Below are 27,979 nucleotides of genomic sequence, written 5' to 3'. Positions count from 1 at the left end.
GGGTCTGGTCCATCTTGGGACTGTGGGAGCCACCAAAGAGTCCAGAGGCCAAGGCACAAACCACAAACACTAGGCCAGGCTGCCTATGTACTCACAGGCTGTTTATTTATCCAAGAGTAAGGAGGAGAGAGGATGAAGAGAAAAACCAGATGCCCCAAGGTGGTGGAGCTGAGGGGAGAAATGAACAGAAAGGTTCCTCCTCTTTCTCTTGCCATGGACCCCAGGGAACTCCCTTCAGATGAGGCCTCTGAGGGTGGCTTAGGGGCCTCTAGGAGGCCTGGCAGTTATTGTCTGGGGTCAGGATCCCCACAGGGGCAGGTCCCAGGCTCGGAATGGCTTTTGTGTACACAAAATATCTCTCTGCAAAAGGCACTGGTGTGGAGATGATGGGGCACCTGGGAGGCTACCCCATCACAGGCAGGATCCACTGTGTCCTGAGTCTGGGTCCCAGTCCCAAGACTATCCCAGCCTCCGTTAGAAGCTGGGACTCTGCACTCTTGTTCCTTTCCTCTCCCTTCCCTCAGCCCAGTGGTGAGCAGGCAGTCAGCGGAGGGCCAGGTCAGGCCATGTGGTAGATACCCTCTCTTCAGGGCTGGTGCATCCGGTGATCTCTAAGCCAAAAGCCCCAGGCGGGTGACTTTTGCCGAGAGGAAGGAGTGGATGATGAAGACCATGGTTTTGGGGCACGAATGCAGGTCCAGCTGCTGCAGGGTGGATGGAAAGAAGGGTCAGGAGCCCCATCCGGCCTGGCCTCCAGGAGAGCAAAGCCCCCCACCCCCTCTACTCACAATCTCTCCTTCAGCACCCCCGAAGTCCAGGAAAAGGAGGCTGGCACCATCATCTGAGGACATCTGCAGCTTCTCAAAGGGCTGCCGGAGCAGCACAGCTCGGGCCGCACCCGGCTCAGCCGCCCACAGTGTGAAGCCCTTGTCGATGTGCACAGAGAGGGTACAGGGACGGCCATTCCACGTGCAGGCTGCAGGGAGGCATGTGGGCACAGGCACAGCCAGCACCTCAGGGACCATAAGCCCCACCTCCAACCCTCACCAGCAACTCTGAAAATGGGGCTTCAATACCACCAGGGATGGAAAGCTCACTGCCTGTTATGTCATCTGTATATTCACCCTGCATGGAGTTGCCCCCACCCTAAAATACAGAAAACGGGCCCTCAGAGAAACAATACCCCACTTCTAGTCCCACTTTCAGCAACAACAAAAGTGGAACCAGAAAGAAGCACCTGGGTGGCTCAGTCGGCTAAGCATCGGACTCTTGATATCGGCTCAGGTCATGATCTCATGGTTTGTGGGTTTGAGCCCACGTCAGGTTCTGTGCTGACAGCGTGGGGCCTGCTTGGGATTTTCTCTCTCTCCTCTCTCTGCCCCTCCCCCACTAGCGCTTGCTCTCTCTCTCTCAAAATAAATAAATAAACTTTAAAAACAAAAAGTGGATGGGGTGCCTGGGTGGCGCAGTCGGTTAAGCGTCTGACTTCAGCCAGGTCACAATCTCGCGGTCCGTGAGTTCAAGCCCCGCGTCGGGCTCTGGGCTGATGGCTCAGAGCCTGGAGCCTGTTTCCGATTCTGTGTCTCCCTCTCTCTCTGCCCCTCCCCCATTCATGCTCTGTCTCTCTCTGTCCCAAAAATAAATAAACGTTGAAAAAAAAAAATTAAAAAAAAAAAAGTGGAAAGGGAAAGCTTAAACTCTGCCATGTACAGTAGGCCCGTTCCCTCCCTCCCTATAAAGGTATCAGTAGACCCACCAAGCATGGCCCTTGAAGACCTTAGAGACCTGTAGAATTGCCCCATTAAATGTGAATTCCAGATAAACAACGGATAATTGGGACATACTTATGCTAAAAAGGTGTTTGTTGTTTATCTGAAATTCACATTTAAGTGGCATCCTATATTTTATTTGGCAACCCTACTCCAGGCACAATCTCTCACAACTTCACCACTGTAATCACAAACCCAGGGCAAGAAAACCCAGGGAAAAGGGTCTCACTACCCACCGGGGCACCTGCACAGCCAAAAAAAGAGACTGTGGAGACCCCAAACCCCACTTTATATGCCCCTCCTGAAGCACCTGAAGAAGAAAGTTTGAATGCCTCTGGGGGTAAGAGGCTCATTACCAGAGAGGCACTCCCAGATCCACCCAGCCCACCTGTAGACACCTCCTGCACACCCTCGGCAGCCCGGTGACAGCCATCCACCAGTTGGCGGGTCCAGGCAGCCAGCTCCTGTGGTGACTCCACGCTGAACAGGTGAGTGTCCACACCGTGACGTGTGCCCGTGCGCAAGGCAAAAGAGAGCTCTGCATCATAGGGCACCGAACCCTTGGAGGGACCTGAGTGCACCAGCCTAGGGGCAGGGGGCAGAGGGCTAAGTATAAGGCCTCAGACAGTCAGGAAATAGTTCTGGGCCAAGGGGGTGGTGACCTGGGAAGGGACCTGTGACTCCTTTACCATATAATCAGGGAACAGGACTTCCAGAAGGGCCCCGATTGACCCACAAGAGCCCACCTCTTGCCACCCTCCCCCTTGATCCCTCTGCTCCAGCCATACTAGTGTCTTCAGACACACCCAGCACATTCTTGCCTCAGCACTTCTGCATATGCTGTTCCCTCCATCAAGTACACTCTTCCCCGATTATCTGCACGACTCACTCCCTCACTTCTTTCAGATCTTTGCTCAAATGTCGTCTCCTCTGAGAAGCCCTCCCTGAACTTCCTGTCTAAAATAGTACCCCTGGAACTCACTAGCCTTACTTTTCATCATGATACCAGAAATTACACTTATTCTTTATTTGTTTCCATTGGTTTTTGATTGTCTCTTTCACTAGAATATCTTCTAGGATACGAATTTTTGTCTTATTTGTTCACCACTCTATTTTCAGCAATTAAACCAATGCTGAGCATATAGTAGATCTTAAATAAACTCTTGTGACCTGAATTCATGAGTCACTTGATTAGTTTGGCAATCCATGACCTGCTTGTCCTTGGCAGACAGGCAGCTCCTAACACATAGGCCAGAGCCCCACCCAGAGGAAAAGGCATGAGCAGCAAGGGCCTGGGCCTTCAGTTTCATTCCCATTTGCTGTGTAACCTTGGGCAGCTTACTGCCCCTCTCTGGGCAACAGCCTCAGAGTTCTGGCCCTTAGCCCTCTTCAGTTCCTCATTCCACACACACTCTCTCTTGTAGCTTCAGCTCCCCCCAGAGCTGCTGCTGACACCCAGTTTTCCATCTTCCAGCCCAGAACTACAAACCCACAAGTCCCCAAGATTCCTATCTAAGCCCCTCTCTGTCCCCAACACACTGGAGCATCTTGCTCCAGCCTTCCCGCTTTGCACTCTCACCCCTAGTCCCACTGCCCACCGGACCCCAACTCCAACACCCCCCCCATTCATCCATTCATCCTGCCCACCTCCCTCACCCTCCCCATCTGGCAAACACTAAGCCCAGTTAATTTTACCACCCGTGTGTCTTCCAATGCAAATGCGGCCTTTCTTCTCCATCTGCTGCCTCCACCCACCTCCACCATCTCTCCTGCATGACTGCACCAGCCTCCCAGCTTCCATCCTGCCCCCTCCACTGAATTTTCCACATGGCAACCACAGAGAGTCTTCTAAAACACAACCCAAGTCACCTCACTCCCAGGCTAAAACCCTTCCACTCCGCCACAACTCTTAAGATAGAACTAGCATTCCTTAACCAGGGACTAGAGGTTCTGTAAGATCAGGCCCTGACAACTCTCTGTTTCATTTCTCTCCATTTCTTGTACAGATTCTACATACTGGCTATAGCACACTCAAAGATCTATGAACATGCACCAGCCCTTAATACTTCTGTACTTTTGACCATGTTGTTCTGTGTGAGATGACCTTCCACTCTTTCTTAAAGAGCAAACTTCTATTCAACCATCAAAGTCCAGCTCAATATCACCTCCAGCTAAAGCCTTCCCCATCAGGCCAGGCAGAGTTAAGTGGTTCCTTCACCTCCACGCTTGAAGGCCGTCAGCCTCCCCCACCAGACTGGATACTCCCTGAGGGCAGACTGTTGGGATCAGCTCCCTGTCCCCTGAACTATGCTCCACTAGGTTGGGCAGAGTAGGTGTCAATCAGTGAGTGACTGGTGGGACCTCACATCCTTCTGTTGCAAACCGCCATCTTACAGATGAAGAAACTGAGGCCCAGACAAGATAGAGGTTTGCTTCAGGTCACGTGGGAAATAACTCAGGGCAGAGTGGGGCTGGGGTCCCCCACGTCTGAGACCCATCGAGAGCATCATCCCCCAACCTCTGGGTGAGACATACACCCCTGCCTGCCCATGGATACCTGGTGGCAATGAGTGGGGCAGTACGGGCTGGCTGGCTCAGAGCCTCCCGGGTCTGGGGTAGATGGCAGTAGAGAAGCAGCTCCTTCTCGGTCAGCAAGGCCAGGGTAGGTGCCGTGCCCCCACTGGGCAGCTGCAGGGGGCAAGGCAACAGTGAGGTGGGGCAGGGAGGGGAGAGGTCAGAGGGCCAGGGTGGAGTGAGATGATAAATGGGAATGGGGTTAGCTCCAGGGGAGGGGATAGAGGTAGCGGACAGATGCCTGGCCCAGCAGGCACCTGCTCAGTCAGCCAGCCGATCTGCTTGATGTCCTGGCTCCCAGCTGTGCTGGTGGCTGCCAGCAGTGCCTGCAGCTCGTCCTTGACCCAAGGCATCAGAGCGTTGACTTGGGCCTGGATGGCAGCTGCCCACGACTTTGCGCTAGCCTCATCCTTGGCCCTCAGGAAGAGGGTGTCTTGGCCATCTGCTGAACAGATCTCCAAATACCTGCAGGCACAAATAGAACGGAGGGGAGGACAAGTCCATTAGGCTGCAGCTGCCCAACCTTGAAATCTGGCCCAAAACCCCATTCGCTGCAAGACCAGGAGAAACCACAGGGTGTCCACGAGACAATCGGGAGCGATACTCACTGCTGGGGCTCCAGCCCAAACTGGGGCTTCATGGGGTCTCGGGACAAGAGACTACGACATACATACACAGAACCATATACATACAAATTAAACACATACTCAAACGTGTGTGATAGGAGCCAAAATCACTGTGTGAGGATTCGTGATCTTACTCTTTTCTCCTGGTTTCTAAGGAGAAGGGTTCTCCTGCTAGACCAGCTCCCAGCTCCCAGCTTTTCCTTTGTGGCACAGGACCAAAGTGATACACTGCAAGGGGGGCGGGGAGCACAGAAACTGGAGAGGCTTGAGAGGCCAAGTCAGTCTACACAGAAAGAGCTGGAGCTGGAGGAGTGAAGGAGGAAGAAGGGAGGAGGGATTGTGGACAAGTGTGGGGGAAGAGTTTCAGGGAGGTACCAAGAGGACTAGTGACAGGGAAAGGATTTTAAAATGTTATGTGGAATATTAAAGATTCGCTCCTCTTTGGCCTTTCTGTAACAGATGAAGCAGGGCAGAATCTGAAAGATGGCTCACACAATACCCAACCCCCTTCACCTTTGCCTCCCTCCACTGCAGAGCGAGGAAGCAAGATACTTGAATTCCCACCTCCCTTGCAACCAGGGCTGGCCAGGGGACCCAGGTCTGACCATGAGATACAGCCAGAAGTCTCTGGGGAGGGTGCCCCCTCCCAAGGGAAGGTAAAGCTTCCCTAGATGTGGTGGTTACTCTCCAAAGATGGCCTCCACCAAATCCATCCCTCTCTGAACATCCAGTCCACTTTTCTCATCAAGAGGTGAAGCTTATTTCTCTTCTCCTTGACCTTGTAACTTGGTTTGACAAATACAATGTGGCAGAAGTGACATTCTGGCATTCCTGAGCCACCACAAAATCCAAGTACCCAGGGACCAACTACCCAGATAGAACAAACAAGGCATGTGGAAAGGACTTCTGGAAAGAGGAATGCTCAGCCAGCCCCTAGCTGTTCCAACCGTTCCAGCTGAGGCAGCAGACATGGGGGCAAAGCGGCCATCTTGTACTTCCAGCCCCAGCAGGTGCCACATAGAGCGGAAGAACTGGCCAGCCGAGCCAGCCCGGGTTACAGAATTGTAAGAAATAATAAACTGCTATCTTCTAAGCCACTCAATTTTCGGATGGTCTGTTATGCAGCAAAAGAACAAAATGCAAGGAGAATATTTCCTTTGCCTTTTGCCTTCTTCCCATCTGGAACATGGGCACATGTTTGGGCATGCAGCCACCATTCTGCCTCCAAGAAGAAAATACACAATAAAAATGGCAGAGGAAGAAGCTGGAAGGCTGGTTCCTCAAAGGCATTCTTGACCCATGTTTCTTAAACATGTGGAAAAATAAATCCCTCATTTATTTAAGTCATTGCAGATTCGCATTTCTGATACTTGTAGCCCGACATAATCCTAAAACTTAGTAAAAGCTTGAAATATTTTTCATTTTTATTTTGGTTACCAGATTGTGTTCCTTTGACTGGAACATTGTGCCAATATGGAACCACAGTTATATTCATGTTACACACGTTACATATGTGCACATGGTCGAGCACGTGTGCATGCATGCACATACACATATGAATATTAACACAAACATGCACCAACACGTATGCACAAATCTACACCCATAGCCATGCAAATGTGTACATATACACACAAAGTTTTTGCGTTTACACGTCAACTACATGTGCACACACAGAAATGTGTGATATCTGGGATCAGGCTGGAAACCACGATTAACCTAATCATGTAAGTAAGTCTCAGGAAGGACTAATACCACCTTACCTTCACTCAATACAAAAGGCCCCTTTGGTGGAACACCTTAAGTGACCTGTGAATCACCAGTTCTTGCTTCATGGGGGCAGTCTGGGGCTGGGGCATCGAGTAGTGCTAAAAGATTTGGAGCTGAACCTCCAGGTCAATGTTGGGCATCTGCCTGGCCTTGACCCAGCTGTAACTAGTACCCACAGCACAAGCCTTTTATGCTCATGCCATATACACACTACCCCCAATACTGCATACCCCACTTGATCAACATATATTCCATTCACTCACCACCATCACTCAGGCACCTACAATTTCTAAAGCAGAGAGGGCTACCTGGAATGAGGCAAGTTCCATCCCTTCCTGGTTGTGTGATCTTGGGCAGGTTACTTCCTCTCTCTGTTCTCATCTACAAAATGGGGGTGAAATAATAGGACTTTGCTCATAGGGTCGCTGTCAGAGTTGAATTAAAATGTGCATGGTAAACACTCAATATTGTTGGTTGTTACCAATCTTACCATCAGTGACCTGTTAAGGGCTGCTCATATGTGAAGGATGGTATTTTCCATGGCCCTGACACAAATGTTACTAGACATCTAAGAACCTCAGCAGAGTTAGAAGAGACTTGAAGGGACCACTGGGTCTGAAAACTTTATTTCCCAGTGAGGAAGCTACAGGTCAGTGAGGAAAAGGGACTAGTCCACGGAGAACCAGGACTGGAGCCCAGGGTTCTTCCGCAGACCAAGCTCCTTCTCAGATGTGAACTGCTCAGAGGAAGAAGAGAGAAGCAAAGCATACCATCATCCCCTTAACTTCACTCTTACATCCATTCAACAAACATTTCTCAAGCCCCACTATGTTCAGACTTTGTACTGCCCACTTGCAACACAGGGCTATCTTTCCCTTGGTCCCACCACTTAACACCAAGGCGTATCTGTCTGAGCTGCTCCCCACCCCAGATTTACCTGGGCTCCGGGTCAGTGGGGGTGCACCTCCTCGAGACATATGCCATCTTCAAGGATATGTGTTTGGCATCACTGATGTCCCGGGGTGGGGGGCCAGGGGAAGACAGCTGTCGCTGAAGGGGTGAAGCAGGAGGCGAGTCCCAGCCAACCGAAGTCCCGCCGGCAGAGTTCTTGAAATACGGTGAGACCTCTTTCATGTACTTGACTGGTCAGAGCACAGGTCAGTAGTTACTGTTGTGACATGGGCTCCCATGTGGCACACATCACAACTGTCAGTAATTCATAAGGGTTTAATTTATGTCCAATATCACTATCCTTCTCTAGGCCAAAGTCTCTGACAGAGCAGTGTGGTAGAAAATACTGGATGCATGCCAACATCCAAGCTCTCATGTTTCCCCTGGTTTATAGATCCATGCCACCTGGAAGACAGACCACAGCTCCCAGCCTCCTTTGCAGTTAGGTGTGGCCATGTGACTAAATCTAACCAAGTAAGCAGAAGCGTTTGGATTTTGGGGATGACTGCCTAAAGGGAATGGACAACAACTACAACAAGGCAGTGAAAGAGCACTGAACAGGAGTCAGGAGATGTGACTGCTCTGCCACAGGCCCCTTGTTTGCTTCTATTTCTTCAGCCTGCTCATCTGCAAAGAGGAAGCATTGAATGAGATAGTCCTGTGGGACAGGCTAGCAATTGTCATCCGATATACCAATAGCCTCCCAGCTTAAGACTTCATTTTCCAGGCTCCTTTATAGCTATATGTGCTTATGTGGTCTAGTCTGGCCAATAGAATGAGAGCAGAAGGGATGTGTGCCGCTACCACATTCTGCCTATTAAAGAAAGGGGCATACCCTTCCTTTCCTCCTCTTTTCCCCTGACAGAGTTGAGCTAGCTGGGACACAGACTGGTGAAGCACCATCTTGACAATGAGGACATGAGCCACAGTCTAAGGGAGGCTGACCACAAAACAGAAATAAATGGATGCTGGCCCTTGGAGATGCCATGTCAGACTTGGACAGTTACCTAAGAAACATAGCATAAGAAACAAGCAGCATAACTTGTACCCTAACCAATATAGGTGCTCTTAGCTCTGACCAAACATCATTGAGTAAGTATAGTAGACACCTTCTAAAATAGCATCGTCCAGGGGTGCCTGGGTGGCTCAGTCGGTTAAGCGGCCGACTTCGGCTCAGGTCATGATCTCATGGTCCGTGAGTTCGAGCCCCGCGTTGGACTCTGTGCTGACAGCTCAGAGCCTGGAGCCTGTTTCAGACTCTGTGTCTCCCTCTCTCTGACCCTCCCCCGTTCATGCTCTGTCTCTCTCCATCTCAAAAATAAATAAACATTAAAAAAAATTTAAATAGCATCGTCCAACAGATTTTTCTGTGATTATGTTAATGTTCCATATATACACTGTCCAATACAGTAGCCACTAGCCACATATGGCTATTAAGCACTTGAAATGTGGCTAGTACAGGTGAGGAACTAAGTTTTTACTTTTATTTCATCTTAGTTTAAAATTAAATTCAAATAGCCATTTGGAACTAATGGTGGCCACACTGGACAGCAGAGTTCTAGGATAACAGCTTTGATCTACTTCTCTGCCCAATGAACCAAGAAATTCACGTTCGGATATGTGATCCTGCCCTTCTGGATATGCTACCTGGACCAGAGTGAACACCTGACCCACACTAGTATACCCAAATTGACAGTAGGAGAGATCCTCGGCTGGTATCTTGAACAAACTTGAATGCTATGGGGACAACCACCTTCTGCTGTGAAGAGGAGAAAGCTGGTTTATAAGAGAGAAAATTAGTGGAGATGCATGTTGAGAGACAGAGGGAAGGCCCTGCCAATCGCCGGTTAACGCTCTTGTTTCTGATACTCGTCCTTTAGAATGTCAAACTGCCATCCCAACAGCAGTTGTGATATTTGCAACCAAAAGAGTCTTGACTGGGGCCTCGACCAATGCCTTTTTAGAAAAGGCAGATCTCGCTAACAATGCAGCTACAAGTGAAAGGCAACATGATGAGAAGGTTGATCTAAGAAGAGCCTGTGGGAGTACAGATTCAGAAACAAGTCAGTTTTCTTGAATACCTACCATCTGCCAGGTATTGGACGGGCCCTAGGTAGGACTGGAATGGTAAACATATGCACTTGCGCTACCCTTTCTTTGTCCCTTGCTCATGGAAGACACCATAAATCAATCATAGTGCTTTATGGCAACCATTACCGATCCATCAAGGCTAATTGGTAATAAAATATTTTGGTCATTCTTGTTATATTTATTAGATGAGTTGGGCTGCAAATAATAGAATATTATAGAATAGATAGAATAGAATAGATAAAAGTGCCTTAAGAAATAAAGATATTTATAATTTCACATAACAAGAAATCTAGAGGCACTTGGCTGGCTCAGTTGGTAGAACATGCAACTCTTGATCTCAGGGTTGTGAGTTCAAGCCCCATGTTGGGTGTGGAGTCTACTAAAATACAAATAATTAAAAATTAAATAAAATGCTATTAAAAAAAATCTAGAGGAAGGCAATCTAGGATTGGTTCAGTGACTCAATTAAATTGAAAGCAGGGTAGACCTCTGTGCCATTCTCTTGGCCTTCCCCTCATGACCACAAGATGGCTGCCACAGCTCAAGCCAATCATTCCTTACATGACAAAACCCAAAGCAGGAAGGGAGAAGACAGGCAGTAAAAGGTTTTCTCCTCACAACTCCCTTATCAGAGAGGTAAATATTCCCATGAAGCCTTTTATCTCATTGGCCTGACTGGGCTCCATGACCACTTCTAGCACAATCATTAGTAAAAAGGGAATAGTCATGACTTAGACCAATCACAATTCAGCCTCAGGAGCTGAGCATATTTCCACCCAATAAAATCAGGCTTCTATTAGCAAGGAAGAAGGGGAAATAGTTGGTAGATTTGCCCTAGTATCTGGACTGTTCCAAGTTTTTTTAAGTTTATTTATTTATTTTGAGAGAGAGAGACCAAGCAGGGGAGGGGCAGAGAGAAAAGGAGAGAGAATCCCAAGCAGGCTCCACACTGTCAGCACAGAGCCTGATGTGGGGCCTGAACCCACAAACCATGAGACCAAGACCTAAGCCAAAACCAAGAGTCGGCCACTCAACAGACTGAGCAACCCAGACACCACTTTCCCAATTCTGATGAGTAGCAGTCTCCTCATCCACTAAGAGGTGCCTATGCCTGCTAGCCCTTGGGAAGCCTCCATTACTCTCCCCTCAACTACTATGCCCTCATGGCCATCTGACTTGCTAGCCATCTGACTTCTGCAGTCAAAGCCCAGCCAGTATGCTCTGCCTGAGAGCAGACAAGCCAAGAAGGGGTGAGGAAGCAGCTCTTGGCCCAGCTCCCTGGAAAAAACAGATAAGAAGCTATTTCTATCACAGAAGACTGTCCCTCAGGTTCAGACAGGATCCAAGACAAATAGCAGTGAGAATGAAAGGGAGTTACAAACCCTATTGGGGTTGGAAGAGCAGTTAAGTTGAAAATAAGTGCAGGATTTTTTTTTTTTTTTTTGAGAGAACCAAGACTAGGTCTGAAAGTTGGGAACTAGGACTAAAATTGACTCAATGACTCATCCTCATCATTACAGCAGTGACTTACCCCAGGACTGACTACTGGATTATGTCTCAAGGGGTGATAGAGCTGGGACACATCACAGCCTATCTGACAGCCAAACCATTTCCCCCTTTCTTTGCTAACAGAACTCTGAGCCCTACAGATTGGGCTTCTCCCCAAACAAGGAAGAAAATCATGATTGGTCAAAGTTAATCATGATCTTTCCATCCCTCTTGCTTGTGATTGGTTTAGATAGAGGCAGATGATACAATTCTGGCCAATGAGAAGTGAGGGAAAGTATATTCCCTTCCCTTCCTCTCCTCTAGCCTTTAAAAGTTGCTGGGAGGGAAGTTGGTCCCAAAGCAATGATAGTCACTTTTTTTTTAATTTTTTAAATTTACTATTTTATTTATTTTGAGAGAGACACAGAGAGAGGGGTGGGGAGAGAGAGAATCCCAAGCAGGGTCCACACTGTCAGCTCAGAGCCCGACATGGGGCTCGAACTCACAAACCATGAGATCATGACCTGAGCCGAAATCAAGAGTCAGACGTTCAACCAACTGAGCCACTTAGGTGCCCCAGTAGTCACTTTTTAAGTACAAGCATGCTTAAACACACTAAGAATGGTGAGGTGTTAAATTAATTTACCCTACAGACATGCTGCTTTTAGGTATTCTGGAAGAAAACTCATTTCCTTCAATGTTTAAACCTCTTTGAATTGAGTCCTATTACTTGCAGAGAAAAGCACCCTGGTTGATAAAGTCCTCCCACCCCCTACACCACATGGGGAGGCTACAACTGATATATCCCCCTCCTGTAACCAGCCACATCCCTCCCCTGACCAAAGTCCTGCCCTGGCTCCCATCATCAAAATCCAAGACTCTTCAGGACCTGGGCCTTGCCTACACCTGGCTTTACCTCCTGCCACATCCCAAATCTCACTCTCTAGTCTAATCATACTGGCCTTCTCAGAGCTCAAAGAAACTGTATGAGTTTCCAAATGTCCACACCTTTCAAAATGCAGTTCCCTTTGCACAGAATGCCCTTAGTACATAGTTTAGAGACAGGCACTCTTGAGTTTGCATTCCAGCTCCAGCACTGTCTAGCTGTGTGACCATGGACAAGGAAATTCAGTTGTCTGCAAGTTAATAACAGAGGAATAACAATGTCTACTTCAGAGAGATGTTAGAATTAAATGAGATGCCATAAAACATGTGGCACAAGTCGGGGACTCAAGAAACATGAGTTTCTTACCTATCAGCTACCCCTGCCCTTCGTAGAACTCTGCTGTGATTTTGTGGGTTGGGGCTGTCTCTCTCACCAAAATGGAAGCTCCTAGAGGACAGAAGCTGGACTTGATTTGAACCCAGAGTTAATGTTCTATGAATGGAGAAACGAATGCCAGGGCCGGACAGGTTCATTCAAGAGGGAGAAGTTGCCACACTCCAGCCCAGCCCAGTCCCGTCACCCCACTGGGAAGCCTTTCCAGATGCCCACTCTGGATCCACCACACCCATCATTCTGCAGACCCCTAGACCACACTCCGCTATGTGTCTGTGTGGGAGTTTGTGGGCCCCACCAGGCTGGGAGCACTGTGAGGGCAGGGACCTCATCTGACTTATCTCTGTGTCCCCAGAATCCAGCAGGGATCTCCTATGCTACGTGTTCAGCAGATGAACATTTGTCAACTTTGAAGCCAGAGAAACTGCTAGAGCCCCTGCTCACCCGTCTGGGCCATCCCAGAACTGGGTCCTCCTTCTCCTTTCCCACAGAAACATACTATAAATGGACAGCCTACCAGCCGGTGCCCAAAACAGGGCTTGGGTTTCACAAACTAATTGGCTTGTCCCAGAGTTGGGGGTGGGGTGCTGGGGGCCCCAGAGTATGGCCATAAATAGCCCAGCTCTGAGGCCTCCTCCCTGCTCTGATTTCTGTCTGAGTCACCCGACCAGGCAGGGTGGGGCTATCCAAAAGCAGTGGCCTGAGAGCTGATGGCCCTGTGGTCAGCATTCTTGAGACTCCAAAGATAAGCCCAGCTGGTATCTACACCCTCCCCAGCCAAGCTCCTGGCCCAGGAGCCCCAGGAGTCTGGTAAAGCAGTGACACATGGGCTTTTCCTCCCCAAGAAAGCTAAGACATACATAGAACACCCTGCCCCTTGCAGAGGCCCCAGTTCCCAGGGACTTCCTGCTCTGCCAATAAAAGACAGGCCCCAGCCCTGGCCCCAAAAGATTCTACTAGAAACACAAGGAACTGAGACAGGGCAGGACCATTCACCTGGCCCAGTACAATTGGGAGGGAACATATGTGCTTCAGGGACACATCTGTTTTGGCTCAACATAGTATTCCCAGCACGTATCCCAGTGCTCAATAAATGTTTGTGACTGAATGTGCTGGCTGTGAGTCTTGGCTGAAGCCTGCCATCTAAGCTCAAGCTGTTCCTTGTCTGTTCAGTGGGTGGTCACTTACTTGCCCCTACCAGAAAGTACATGGCCTATCCAATTGTTTACTAGGCTATACTCTCTCCTCCAACCAAAATGTCAGTTCCATGAGAGCAGGGACCTATTTTCTTGTTCACTAGAGGATCCTCAGAATCTAGTATAGTACCAGGTAATCAGGTACTGACATATAGTACCAGGTAATCAGGAAGTATGAGATTTGTTAAATGAATGAATATAGACAGGCCTGAGGCTTCTCATCCTGGAAAGAAAACATTGAATGCGGGCTCTGAAGTGAGGCTTGGGTTGAACTTCGTTGCTCTGTGACCCTGGACAAGTGACTTGATATCCAAGATCTTCCATTTCTTCATCATTAAAATAGGAGTAAAATATATCTACCTCCCAGGGTATTGAGACTCAATACCTGCAAAGCACTTTGCCCTGCTTAGCATAGAGTAAGTCTTCAATGAACAGCAGTGTGATTATTATTTCCATGGCTGTTCTCAGTATGACTGTATAAGGGGAAGGGCACAGGAAGCATGATAGGCAAAGATTTTAATCCGGGCCCTGTCACTTGCTATGTGGCATTGGCGAGTCCCACGGTCTCTCTGAGCCTCATTTTCCTTACCTATATAATGGGCACTGATGCAACAACTCTCAGAGTAAGGTATTATGGGGATTAGTGTCCAGGCTGCCCACTGGCCCACCAAAGATGGTGTGGAGAGGACATGGGGTTCCAACAGGCTCTGGAAGGAGTGACCTTTAAGGTCCTGCTGGTCCAGCAAGGCTAGGTTATAAATAGTTCCCAGCCCCTGGCAGGCCCTGCATTAGGGCTGACCAACAGAGCCTGAGTTGCTACACTCTGGGGCATAAAAATCTCCCCTTACTGCATCCTTGTGCAGTACAGGGGATACCATCTCTCAAGATCCTAAAGGCATGCGAACCCTTTGACTTAACAATATCCTTTGCAGGAGCCCCGCTTCATATGAATGCTCACGGGTGCGCAGAGGGCTCACAGCACCACTGTCTGGGGGCAAAAGGGTAAGAACAACTTGAATGTCCATGAGCAGGGGTGGCTAAATACAAGACATGAGCTTCCTGATCAGCAGACTGCTCAGTCTTGTGCATGGCTGTATCCATGGTGCCTCCATCGAGTCCTGGCACAGAGCAGAGGTTCAGTAAATACTTGTTAAATGGGGGTGCATGGCTGGCTCAGTCAGTAGAGCATGCAACTCTTGATCTCAGGTTCATGAGTTCAAGCCCTACACTGGATATGGAGCCTACTTAAAAAAAAAAAAAAAACTTGCTAAATAAATATATGAATCCTGGGGCGCCTGGGTGGCACAGTCGGTTAAGCGTCCGACTTCAGCCAGGTCACGATCTCATGGTCCGTGAGTTCGAGCCCCACGTCAGGCTCTGGGCTGATGGCTCGGAACCTGGAGCCTGTTTCCGATTCTGTGTCTCCCTCTCTCTCTGCCCCTCCCCCATTCATGCTCTGTCTCTCTCTGTCCCAGAAATAAATAAAAACGTTGAAAAAAAAACATTTAAATATATGAATCCCAATAATGGGATATTACCCAATCATTAAAAAGAATGACACAGAGGGGTGCCTGGGTGGCTCAGTCAGTTGACCGTCTGGCTCCTGATTTTGGCTCGTGGGATCAAACACCATGTCAGGCTCCACACTGGGTATGGAGCCTGCTTGGGATTCTCTCTCTCCCTCTCCCTCTGACCCTCCCTGTTCCTTCTCTGTCTCTCTCCCTCCCTTCCTCCCTCTCTCTCTCTCTCTCTCAAAAGAAAGAAAGAAAGAAAGAAAGAAAGAAAGAAAGAAAGAAAGAAAGAAAGAAAGAAAGAAGAAAAAGAATGAGATAGAGCTACATGTACTGAGTTGGAAATATGTCCTCCTCAACTTGTTAAATGATAAAAACAAATATGGAAACTTTCTGAAAGTGTGAAAATATCAACTATGGTTATCTCTTTGAAAAGAGAATTGCTTTACATTCTCCTGGGGTTTTTTTAAGCATATATTGCTTTTTACATTTTTTATAATTTTTTTAATGTTTATTTATTTTTGAGAGAGAGAAAAAGACAGAGTCAGAGAATGAGTGGGAAAGGGACAGAGAGAGAGGGAGACACAGAATCCGAAGCAGGCTCCAGGCTCCGATCTGTCAGCACAGAGCCCAATGCAGGGCTCAAACACACAGACCGTGAGATCATGACCTGAGCCGAAGTCGGACACTTAACCGACTGAGCCCCCGAGGCACCCCACTTTTTACATTTTTTAAAAATCTAGTTTGGGGCGCCTGGGTGGCGCAGTCGGTTAAGCGTCCGACTTCAGCCAGGTCATGATCTCGCAGTCCGTGAGTTCGAGCCCCACGTCAGGCTCTGGGCTGATGGCTCGGAACCTGGAGCCTGTTTCCGATTCTGTGTCTCCCTCTCTCTCTGCCCCTCCCCCGTTCATGCTCTGTCTCTCTCTGTCCCAAAAATAAATTAAAAAACGTTGAAAAAAAATTAAAAATCTAGTTTACTTCAAAAATATACCACCTCAGGACGCCTGGGGGGCTTAGTCAGTTAAGCGTCCGACTCTTGATTTCGGCTCAGATCGTGATCTTGCCATTCATGAGTTCGAGCCCCATATCAGGCTCTGTTCTGACAGCGCAGAGCCTGCTTCAGATCCTGTGTCTCCCTCTCTCTCTGCCCCTTCCCTGCTCACTCTCTCTCAAAAATAAATTTAAAAAAATTTTTAAAAAGAAAAATACAGAGCAGCTCATCCCAAACCATCCAAGAAGGATTCAGAGTTGAAGCCCTCATCAACTCAATAAGCAAAGGGTTTCAGGACCTTAGTAGTGGGAGAAAGAAGCACTTACTGAGTGCCCACTATGGACCAACCACCAAACTTGACCCTCACAAAAACATCTTCACCTAACTGCAACAGTTCAATGAGAAGGGTCTGGATCCTTATGTAACATGACTTGCAGTGTAGTATAAATATTTAAGAACATAAGTTTTTGCATCTAACAGATCTGAGCTCAAATTCCATCTCTGTGTGACCTTGGGAAAACAGCTTTATCTCTCTGAGTTTCAGTGTTCTCATCTGCAGAGTGGGATGAATAACAAACCTAATTCATAGAGGTCGTTTTGGGGATTTGATGAGAAAATATATGGAAGGTACTTAGCACAGTGCCTAGCACACTGTAGGTGCTCAATAAAAAGCAGACACCATCATCACTATTATTATCATTATTATTTCTTCCACCACCATCAGCAGCCAGACTCATGCAGTTAATTGGGGCCAGAACCTGTCTCCAGAGCCCCACCGGCATTTTAATCAAGATCCAGGCAGAGATTAAGCCAAGTTTTATCTATAGGGAGTCACATGGCCCAAAGCCGTGTGTGTGTGTGTGTGTGTGTGTGTGTGTGTGTGTGTGTCCAAATAAATGTTTCCTTGAGAACAATGATTGGAACAATAGGTGTTTGTGGCCATGGGAGGACTAGGCGGGGGTTCCATTCGTGACTATGTTCCCAGGTCAGAAATCTCTCAGGCACCTCAGGGGCACAGCATCATTTGGCTAAGCCAAGCAGGATAGCTTCATATTAGTTGCATCCATTAATTACATCCCTCTTTTAACGGTAGTGATGTATTAAGCCAAATTTGGGGCAGGACACTTGGAAGTCCCCGTCTGCCAGGGGAGGACCCAGCAGGAGTTCCAAGGACTTATAACCAACATTCTCAGGACTTAGTCAAGCCCAGCTTGAGCCTTGAGCCCCATCTTAAACATTTAGGAAAGTCAACTGAAACTGACATGGTTAAGGTAAAGTAGAAAGGGTCAGAGATGTACCCCACAGATCATTCCCTACTGGCCAAAAGCTAATGTGTGCCAGGCATAGGGCTCTGAGACAAACTACACATGAGTCCTGCCCTGAAAGACCTTCAAGTATACTGGAGAAAACAGTAATGATGGCTGCTGCTGATATAAAGATGATAAAGGCTGACATTCACTGAATGTTTGCATGTGAAAGACACTGTGCTACACACTCCAAATGCATTGTCTCATCCTTAAAAATAGCAAATAAACTAAATGATCAAATACCTACTATGAGCACTGCCCTTGGTGTTTTATTTTTTAATCTTGCAAATAACCATGCAAGGCAGGTATTACCCAAGGCTGAAACAATATTGGCTTCTGCAACCAGACAGAGCTCAGCTTGAATTCTGTCAATTTCTTAGTCATATGACCTGGAGAAAGTTATTTATTCTCAACAAACCTTGGTGACCTTGTCTGTAAAATGGGAATTATAGCAATTCCTATCACTCTGTACTGCCTTTTATCATGAATATTTATGGACATGCTACTCTCTGCCTGTTATTCTTTTTTAAGTTCATTATTTCTGAGAGAGAGAGAGAGAGAGAGAGAGAGAAAGAGAGTAGAGGAGGGGCAAAGAGAGAGGGTGAGAGAGGATCCCAAGAAGGCTCCACGCTGTCAGCACACAGCCCAACACAGGGCTCTATCTCACGAACCATGACATCATGATCTGAGCCGAAATCAAGAGTTGGATGCCAACCAACTAAGCCACCCAGGCGCTCCTACACCTGTTATCTTTTAAAACTCGATCGTTATGTGGAATATACCTTCCCTACTTTGTACAAAGTACTGAAACTGACTTTAATTTTTACTGTCCTCTAGTATTATTATTTTTTAAAGATTTGATTTTTGGGACGCCTGGGTGGGTCAGTCGATTAAGCATTTGACTCTTGATTTTAGCTCAGGTCATGATCTCACAGTTCATGAGATCGAGGCCTGAGTCAGGCTCTGTGCTGACAGCTGACAGCTCCCTCCCTCTCTCTCTGCCCCTCCCCTGCTTGCTCTCTCTCTCTTTTTCAAAATAAATAAATTAATTTTTTAAAAAACCTCTTATTAAAAAAATTATTTTTAGGTAATGTCTTTCTTTCTTGAGAGAGAGAGAGAGAGAGAGAGAGAGAGAGAGAGAGAGAGAGACAGAACATGAGCTGGAGAGGGGAAGAAAGAGATGAAGAGACAGAATCCAAAGCTGGCTCCAGGCTTGGAGCTGTCAGCACAGAGCTGGATGTGGGGCTCAAACCCATGAGCTGTGAGATTATGACCTGAGCCGAAGTCAGATGCTTAACCAACCGACTGAGTCACCCAAGCGCCCCTATATTTAAGTAATTTCTACACCCCACTCACAATCCCAAAGTCAAAACTCATATGCTCTACCGACTGAGCCAGCCAGACGCCCCTGTCATTTAGTATTATTTTTTAAGGCATCACAGGGTCACTGCTGTCCCCGTCATGCCAGACACACCGTGGGCGGAGGGAGGGGAGGCATTTGGCTGTCTCTCCCTTTGCTCCCAGGCCTGTCTCCAAGGGCCCAGGCTCCAGGTCCGTGGACACAATGGGCCTCTCTAAGCAGCAGACAGTTGGCTGCCAGCTTGGGCCCAGATTCCGATTGCGAACACATCCCTGTGGCTGAGAATAAGATGAAGACATTTGTGCAAACCCCTGAACTAGCAGGGGAAAAGGTCTACAAGGCAGGCTAGGGTTAACGAGGCCTAGCTGAACCCCTGACTTAGGTCAGAGAAGTAACTCTGGCACCCAGAGTTTGCTAGTGACATCTGTCCTTCTAGGATGTTCTCTGGGGACTCTGTACCCATTGAACCCCAGGCCTCAGGAAAGATGCCCAGCTGCCCTGCCAGGTTCACATCCAAAGGAAAAGCCATCTTTCCATGGCCCCTTGGACGTGGCCCCAGGACTGGGATGGGGGTGGGAAAGTTTTGAACGATGTGGCTAGTAATTAGGCTCCAAGGTGGAACATAGGCCCAGAGAGGGTCCCAGGAACCCTGAGTCCAGACTGGTGAAGCTACCAGACCCTTACCTTCTCCATAAGCTCCATCAGATCTCAGGGACCAACCACATGCCAGCATCCTGGCTGCTTCATGTCCTCCAGGCTTCTCAGGTCACCCCTGCAATTCAGACTCTTGACCCCAGTGCCTGCCCCCACGCCTTTTCTGCCTTGGGTGGAATTATCCTTCCACAAATATGCTGCACTAGGAGAGCACCTTAAAAGAGACTTCAAATAAGAAAAAGCTGGAAAAAAACAAGAAGGCCACAACCTCCAGACTCTTCCTCTTATCCAAGCCTGCTTAGGTGAAACCATCACCATCTCCTTCCTGTTCATGGCCCCAGCTTCCTCACTGCCTTTCTGCATCCATTTCTGCCTCCCTCCAAAGGGAGTGCCAGGCTGGTGCTGCTAAAACCCAGATCTGCCCATGTGCTGCTCCTGCTGAATCCCCTTTAATGGCTCTCTGTTTCCTTCCAGAGGAAGTCCAAATGCCTTTGGCCTGGCATTCAAGGCTCTGAAGTCTCTCAGTCTGGATACTCTCCTCTTTCTCCACTCCCTTCCTTATACCCTAGGCTCAGGATAAAGCTAATTACTTCCCAGGCAGCTCCCCAGGTAAGTCAAGTCATTGACTTGACAAGACCTAGGTCTTGTTCACACAGCTCCCCTGCCTGGAATGCCCTTCCCCAACCCCATACCCACATCTGCTATGGTTCATAAAGTGCCAGCATTCCCCCGCCCCTCCAGGAAGTCTTTCCTGACTATCCAGAGAGAAGTAACCACTGTCTCCTCTGATCCATGGACAGATTCCCATCTCAGCACCTGTGACACGTTGGTAATCTAGCATTTTTGCTCAGCTGTCCCCCCACCCCACTAGACTGAGATTCCCCTCAAAACCACTGAGTAGACTAGTATAAAAGGAGAAGGAAAGAGAAAGCAGAGAACACTCTCATCCAAAAGGGAGGAATAATATGGGAAGATTAAACACAACTTATGCCAACAAATTTGACAACTTAGATGAAATGGACAAATTTTAAAGACGCAAACTACCAAAGCTCACTCAAGAAAAAATAGATCATCAAAATTGCCCTGTTAAGAACATGGGAAATGCAGTTAAAAACCTTTCCATAAAGATGGCTTCCCTGGAGAATGCTACCAAACATTCCATGAAGAAATAATATCAATTCTCTATAAATGTGATGGGACAGGAGGGTAATTACTAACATTTATTGAGTGCCTACTATGTGCCACATCCTATTTGGGGCAAGAGATAGGCCAAGCTCCAGCCAGAGGCCTGGGGCAAGATTTGCCAAGGAAAGATCTTACCCTGGGAAAAGTCTCAAACAACGTTAACAGCTGAGGACTCCCAGTCTTGGAATGGTACACTTCTCTTCCCTACTGTATCCATGATAGACATTGTTAATCACTTCCAGCTCCTTTCTGCTGAGCCCAGACAAGACGTCCCAATCCTTCCAAATACGTGACTCCCAGTAGCCACCAGGGAAGATGGCACTCAAAATGAAAGCTACTGATCATCTCTGATCTGGTCTAATCCCAACTGATAGGGAAACTGAGGGCCAGAGAAAACAAGGGTCTTACCCAAGGCCAGAGATTCATCACAGAGCAGACAGATTTTTTTTCATTTTTATTATTTTTTTTCAAATTTGTATTTAAATTCTAATTAGTTAACATATAGTGTAATATTGGTCTCAGGAGTAGAATTTAGTGATTCATCACTTACATATAATACCCAGTGCTCATCATAACAAGTGCCCTCCTTAGTACCTATCACCCAGAGAGAATTTTAGAAACTGATTTTTAAATAGTTTGTATGAGGGGACCCTGGGTGGCTCAGTCAGTTAAGCATCCAACTCTTGATTTTGACTCAGGTCATGATCTCATGGTTTGTGAGTTCAAGCCCCGCATCAGGTTCTGCACTGACAGCACGGAACCTGTGCAGAACCTGCTTATAATTCCCTTTCTTCCTCTCTCTCTGCCCCTTCCCCGCTTGCACGTGCTCTCACTCCCTCTCTCTCTCTCTCTCTCTCTCTCTCTCTCTCAAAATAAAGAAGTAAACTATAAATAAATAAATAAATAAATAAATAAATAAATAAATATTTGTATGAATGAGACAGTGTTTATGTTTTATCTCCTCCACCAGATAGTGAGCTCCTGCAGGAGAAAACTTGGGTCTGATTTAGCTTCTGACCCAGTGTTCTGCACACCAGGTACACAGTAGGTGTCTATAAATGTTTCTTGGCTTAGTAAGGCAGGAATGGAGTACAAGAATTATACAGAAGGCTTGGGTATTAGCTCCTGAAGCCAGGAGATACCTCAAGCTTCTAACACTCAAAGATGTTATCGTCTCAGAATGACTCATGCTGAGAGCCCAGATAGACATTCTCACCCCAAAGATGAAAGCATGAGGAGGACCTCAGCGTGGATTAGAAATGTGTCTGCAGTAGAAATTTTACCATCTACAGATTAAACTTTCAAATAGCAGAAACTAAAAGAGCTCCTCAAGTCAACCAAAGAATGACATTTTGATGAGTTTCAATTGCATTACTGGCTATAAATACCAAAGTAATGAGGCATAGGGTAGCGGAGTCTTTTATACCCATATCATTTATGAGTGATCTTGTTATTCAACCTTGCTGTTAAACTATGACTGTTATACTTAAGCTTCAAGGGCCAATACTGCAGACTTGACTTTTTTAAAGTGTACATTTAAAAAATGCACCAGTGGCATTTAAATAGATACGTCAAAAATGTAAAAATAAAAACAAAAGTGAGAAAGAACTGAGGTCAGGGCCACAAGAATGCCAAAGATCACCCAGAGCCTGTTTGTTTCTGTGGCCTCTTGGAGACCTGTTTGGGAAAACAAGGGCCACCTATCAGGATTCAGGCTTGGGGCTCAGCTCAGCAGCTTTGCTAGCCATGGCATTCTCCATCAACCCCCGCCATCTCCCTGTGCCTGTTCTGGGCCAAGAGCCAAACACACATTCCTCAGGCCCCCACAGCTTCCGGAACTGACAGAAGGGAGTTTGAAGAAAGGGCTGAGCAAAACAGAAACCTCCTGAGTGAGATGGCAAAAGGCAGATATGGGACAGTCACAGCAAGAGACTTAAAACAACTGATGGGGAAACTGAGGCCCAGAGAAGACAAAGGTCTCATCCAAGACCACAGAATACGGGGATAGTGGAGAGGAACCACCAAGGTCCCTCCTCCAAAACTCCTCTCTGATCCTTGCTGGAAGGATCTGATGTCCTGCAACGTAAAGGCCAAGTCCTCTCCCAAGGGAGGATGGGTCTCAGGGTTTTAAGGACCCTAGAGCTGGGAGCTCTCCAGTTTCCTCAAGAAAGAATATTAGCTGCCTCCTCCCCAGGCCCTGCCCCCTCCTTCCCTGATTCACTCACTGGGTGGAGGATCCTGCCATGTACCTTTTGTCCTGATCACACAACCCAGCAAGGGTTACAGAAATAACCCAGAAGTTAAATCTCTGTTTTACAGGTGAGGAAACTAAAGCTCAGGGAAATGAAATGACTTGTCCATGTCCACAAAGCTAATGAACAGGAGAGAGAAAATGAAAACTAGGTCTGTCTGGCTCTGGGCCAGCTCTCCCACCACCACGCCATACTGTCTCAAGGCAGGTCCCCAAGTTCTGTCTCTGTTTTCGTCTCTGCCCACCTCCCAGCCCCCACTGCTGGGCTGCGGCCACTTGAAGCCTGGGGGAAATAGGAAAGAAGTAAACATCCTTGGGGTCCCCGGTGCTTACCCTCCAGCACCACCTCTTTGCCCGTCTTCTTCAGGACCTGCACCGCCTCATCATGGGTAGCAGAGGAGAGATCCTCCCCATTTACAGACAAGATGGCATCCCCCACGAAGAGGGCCTCAGTCTGGTCAGCTGCCAGGCCCTTGAAGATCTTGGAAATGAGAATAGGCATCTTGTTCTCTCGGCCCCCTGCACAGGCACAGAAAGAGGAAAAAACTGAGGCAGACGCTCCAATGCTTGAGAGTCACACGAAAGCAAAATTCTTTCTTTTCCTTTTTTTTTTAAAGTTTATTTATTTGGAGAGAGAGACAGAGAGCATGAGTAGGGGAGGGGCAGAGAGAGGGAGGGAAAGAATCCCAAGCAGGCTTCATGCTGTCAGCACACAGCCCAATGCAGGGCTCAAACCCATGAGCCGTGAGATCATGACCTGAGCCAAAACCAAGAGCCAACTGCTTAACCGACTGAGCCACCTAGGTGCCCCAAAGCAGAATTCCCTCTGAAGGCCTACGTCAGTGACCAGCCCGGTGCCAAGAAGGTGGCAATGAGAGAGTTAAGAGAATCTCAGAAATTAGTCTTAGAAGTCTGGAACACTAATAAATCATTTTCTAAATTCATACTGTAGTTTGGTCACTGGTGCTTTGGGTGTTTGCCAGTGTTTGAGTAACTTACAAAGTGCTTCAATAGTTTTTTCTTAAGTATTTTGGATTTTAAGTAATTTTCCTACAATGGGGGAACCCACTGATACTCCTTAATCTGGAATAAAGATAGAAGTCAGCTATTGCTATGGCCCCCAAGTCCTCTTTAGCAATCAGAAAGTTTGACAATCTAGGACCCAGCTGAAAACCAAGGCCTTAAAGTCTAGATTTCAGGAATGCCTGGATGGCTCATTTGGTTGAGCATATGACTCTTGACTACAGATCAGGTCATGATCCCAGGGTCGTAGGATCGAGCCCTACGTCAGTCTCCACGCTCAGCATGGCTTAAGATTTTCTCCTCCTGCCCCTCTCCCCCGCCCACTCTCTCTTTTCTCTAAAAAAATTTTTAATGTTTATTTTTGAGAAAGAGAGACAAAGCGCCAGTGGGAGAGGGGCAGACAGAGAGGGAGACACAGACTCTGAGGCAGGCTCCAGGCTCTGAGTTGTCAGCACAGAGCCTGATGTGGGGCTCAAACTCACAAGGTTCATGACCTGAGCTGAAGTTGGATGCTTAACCGACTAAGCCACCCAGGCGCCCCTTTCTCTCTAAAATAAAATAAAATAAAATAAAATAAAATAAAATAAAATAAAAATTTTTAAGTCTAGATTTCAAAAGCCTATCCAGATTGCATCTCTGGTGCAAAGAAAGCTAATACATCTTACTGAATGATAAATTCTTGAATATCATTTTATTTTATTTTTTTAATTATTTTTAATGTTTATTTATTTTTGAGAGAGAGAGACGGAGTGTGAGCAGAGGAGGGGCAGAGAGAGAGGGAGACACAGAATCGAAGCAGGGTCCAGGCTCCTGAGCTGTCAGCACAGAGCCCGATGTGGGGCTTGAACCCACAAACTGTGAGATCATGACCTGAGCTGAAGTCGGACACTTAACCGACTGACCACCCAGGCGCCCCTTGAATATCATTTTAAAATATGAATCGTCATAATAGTTCACATTTGTTCCACATACCAAGTGCCAAGCACTGTGCTAAATGCTTTCACTGTTGTCTCACTGCATCTTTACAACACCCCAATCACACATGCATGCTCAGTTTCCTATCAGGAAAAATGAGGTATGGAGAGAACCCCAAGGTCATCCAGCTAGTTAGTGGCCGCAGAGCAGTACTTGAACCCAGGTCTCCTGGCTCCAGAACCAACACTCTTAACCCTATGGTGGACTGCAAGGCAGGCCCTCAAATATCATATCACCGGTCCATCCCAAAATATTGAAGATAAGGAACTAGTTGCCCATAGAAAGAAGGTCATTATTTCAAGGTCACACAACAAATTGATGGCAAAGGTAGGACTAGAATGCCTCTCCTGACCCCCACACAGGCTCACTGCACTGCACAGAGCTTGAAGCCTAGAAAGGAATGGGTTTCTATTTATACCTGCTCTTCTCCACCTGAAACTAGGGACTTCAGTCCAGTTTGAAGCTATGATCATTCTAGGCTGCCCCAGGCTGGTCTGGACTCTGGAAGGGAGGTTATCGTGGCAACAGGAGCTCAGTCTCTACCAAGGAAGAACTGAATGGAGCTGACACTTTCCCTGACCCCTCCTTTTTTTTTTTCCTTGACCCCTCCTAAAAGTACCTTCCCACCTAGAACTATGGAGCTAGGGCATAACTTTACCTGACCTTGGAAAGTCCACGCTCTCTCCAAGTCTCAGCTAGTCTATCTATAAAATAGAACTCTGTATTAACTCTAAGTTCTTCCCTCCTTTGACATATTGAGTGTGCAATTTCTGGATTGATCTGTTGCCCTTTCCCATTCTGGAATTTAGGGACAACACTGGTGCCCACTCTCTGTCTTCCCCATTTCTCCCTTTTAGATTCCTTTGGTTGGCTCCCTAGGAATCTGCCCTTCCACGGGGAAGAACCAAAACCCCTCGGCACTTTAGAGGCCTGATAATTGAAGTTCAAATCCCAGCACTGTCACTCACTGTGTGAGCGTGGGAAAATTGTTTTACTTTTGTGAGTCTCACTTTCTTCACCTGCAAAATGGAGATTATGCTCCCCACTTGTTACCATTTCTTGCTGGGATGAAACGGATCATAAACCTAGAGTATTGGGCACAGCCTTCAGCACACAGTGGTAGCTGAGTCACTACCATCCCCAGCCAAGGGTCTGGAGACACCCAGGCCAAAGGGTCTGGAGACACCAATGAATAAGACCCAGCACCAGGGAGAGAGACCAGTGCATATCCAAGATGATACAAGGGCTGACACCCCTTCCCAAGACAGATAGCAACCTGAGAAGCAGATGGATAGGAATGGTAAACCCAGCGGCTGGGAGTACGCAGAGATTTTAAGCACTATGGTTAGTTGCTTTGGGAGTCTTTCCTGAGTTCTGTTTTTCCTCTCATCTAACACCAAAAATTAACCAGGCACCTACTATGTGTTGGCAGGGTGAGTACTTCAGACTCCTGTTCTCAGAGAATCATTACAACTCTATCATCATCCTCATTATATAGTAAGAAAACTAAAGTTCAGAGATGGGAAGTGATTGTCTAAGTTCACATGGATCCAGGACTCAAACATAACCTGGTTGCAACCTAAAGAAAGCTCTCTGTATTGGGGCTGAGATTTCTCAGAGAGGCAACTCTATGGCCACCCCCTCTCAATTCTGGGCCAGGTAGAGATGGCCGGATCAGGAAACTCAAACCCAGTTGTCAGGACTCTCCACCTAGGTACACAGGGCCCCGGACCCTCAGATTTCTAGATCCTTTCTGGACCCGGGTCTGTGAGCCCAGCCTGTCTACCCAGGTCTCCAAACCACCCTTGTGCTCCGAACTCGGGGCCTTACCCCTCCCCTCCACCTTGGTTGTGTCCCAGGGACTTCCTCCTCCTTGCCTAGGAGCTTCCCAGGCCTCAATCCCCTTTCTCCATCCTATGCTCCCCTGGGGCTCCTCTTATGCTTCATGTCCAAGCAACCCCTGACATCTCTATGCCTCCACACAGAACTCCCCACCCACCTGTCCTTGGTGCTCCCCAACCCCCTCCACCTGCGCCTTCCGGAGGAGGCCTCCGACTCCCAAAACCCCTCCGACCTTGGTGCTCAGGTGTCCTCGTTCCCTCTGTCCCCTCAGACACCCTCCTTGCCCCCAGACAGAAATCTTCCAACTCTATGTCCTCCGTACGCTGCCAGCCCCCGCGACCTCTGCGCCCTCGGCGGCCCCACAGACACCGCGACCCCGTGCCCTCGGTGCCCCCGGTGCCCCTGCGCCCACCTTTGATGCTGATGCCCAGCCCGCCGGCGTCGGCCTTGCGCACCGTCACGCGGCGCCGCTGGAGCAGCAGCGCCTCGGGCAGTTGCGGGGGCGCCGCGCCGGGCTCGGCGGCGCCGTTGAGCTGCGCGGGCTCCGGCTCCCGTGGGGCGCCGGGCTCCGGGCCGACCTCGCCGTCGGCGGGGCTCACGGTCAGCGCGTCCTCCGCCAGACTGAGCAGCACCCGCTGCCACCTCTCGGCGCCAGCCCCCGGGCCAGCCCCGGCGCGCAGTTCCAGCAGCCCGGTGCGCGGGGAGCGCCTGCCTGACGCCATCTTCGCCTCCGAGCCCCCGGGCCGCCGAGCTCGCCTAGCCCCGCAGTGCCCGGCCCGCTCCGACCGAGCGCCTAGGGCAGAGGGCAGCGGGGGCCCGGCTGGGCCAGCCGCCACCCTACCCCCGGCCGCTGGGGGGTGGAGCCTCGGGGGCGGGGCTGGTCAGGGGGTGTGGCTATCGGCGAGGGGCGGGGCCGCAGGCATGCTGGCTGGAGGACTGGGGCTGCACCCTGCCTCTAAAGGATGCAGTGTGGGACTACTTCGGGGTTGCGGTCGTAAGGGTGCAGGTGGGGTAGGGGTCAATAGGTAAGGAGAGAAGCAGTTGAGTGGGGAGATGGGCGGGGCTATACGGGGGCGGTGCTTCGTGTCCGGAGCAGGATCCCGCCGCGGAGCCTCTGAGCTGGGCAAGGACGTCGA

The 27,979-nt window shown here is 48.5% G+C and overlaps 1 protein-coding gene across 1 annotated transcript; it reads right to left on the bottom strand.

Annotated features, from left to right (window-relative positions):
• Nucleotides 1–83: 83 nt before the first annotated feature.
• Nucleotides 84–27,705, bottom strand: SNTA1 (syntrophin alpha 1). The gene is made up of 8 exons (XM_047854185.1): nt 27,256–27,705; nt 23,337–23,522; nt 7,677–7,881; nt 4,601–4,808; nt 4,327–4,457; nt 2,158–2,354; nt 789–976; nt 84–704 (listed from the first exon to the last, which is right to left on the bottom strand). The coding sequence occupies exons 1-8, from the start codon at nt 27,563–27,565 to the stop codon at nt 612–614; spliced, it is 1,518 nt and encodes a 505-aa protein (XP_047710141.1). The 5' UTR covers nt 27,566–27,705; the 3' UTR covers nt 84–611.
• Between the last annotated feature and the right edge of the window lie 274 nt (nt 27,706–27,979).

This window comes from Prionailurus viverrinus, chromosome A3, assembly GCF_022837055.1.
Source record: "Prionailurus viverrinus isolate Anna chromosome A3, UM_Priviv_1.0, whole genome shotgun sequence".
NCBI classification, from domain to species: domain Eukaryota; kingdom Metazoa; phylum Chordata; class Mammalia; order Carnivora; family Felidae; genus Prionailurus; species Prionailurus viverrinus.
The sequence above is the reverse complement of the archived record's forward strand: the minus strand, read 5'-3'. Positions and strand labels throughout refer to the sequence as shown.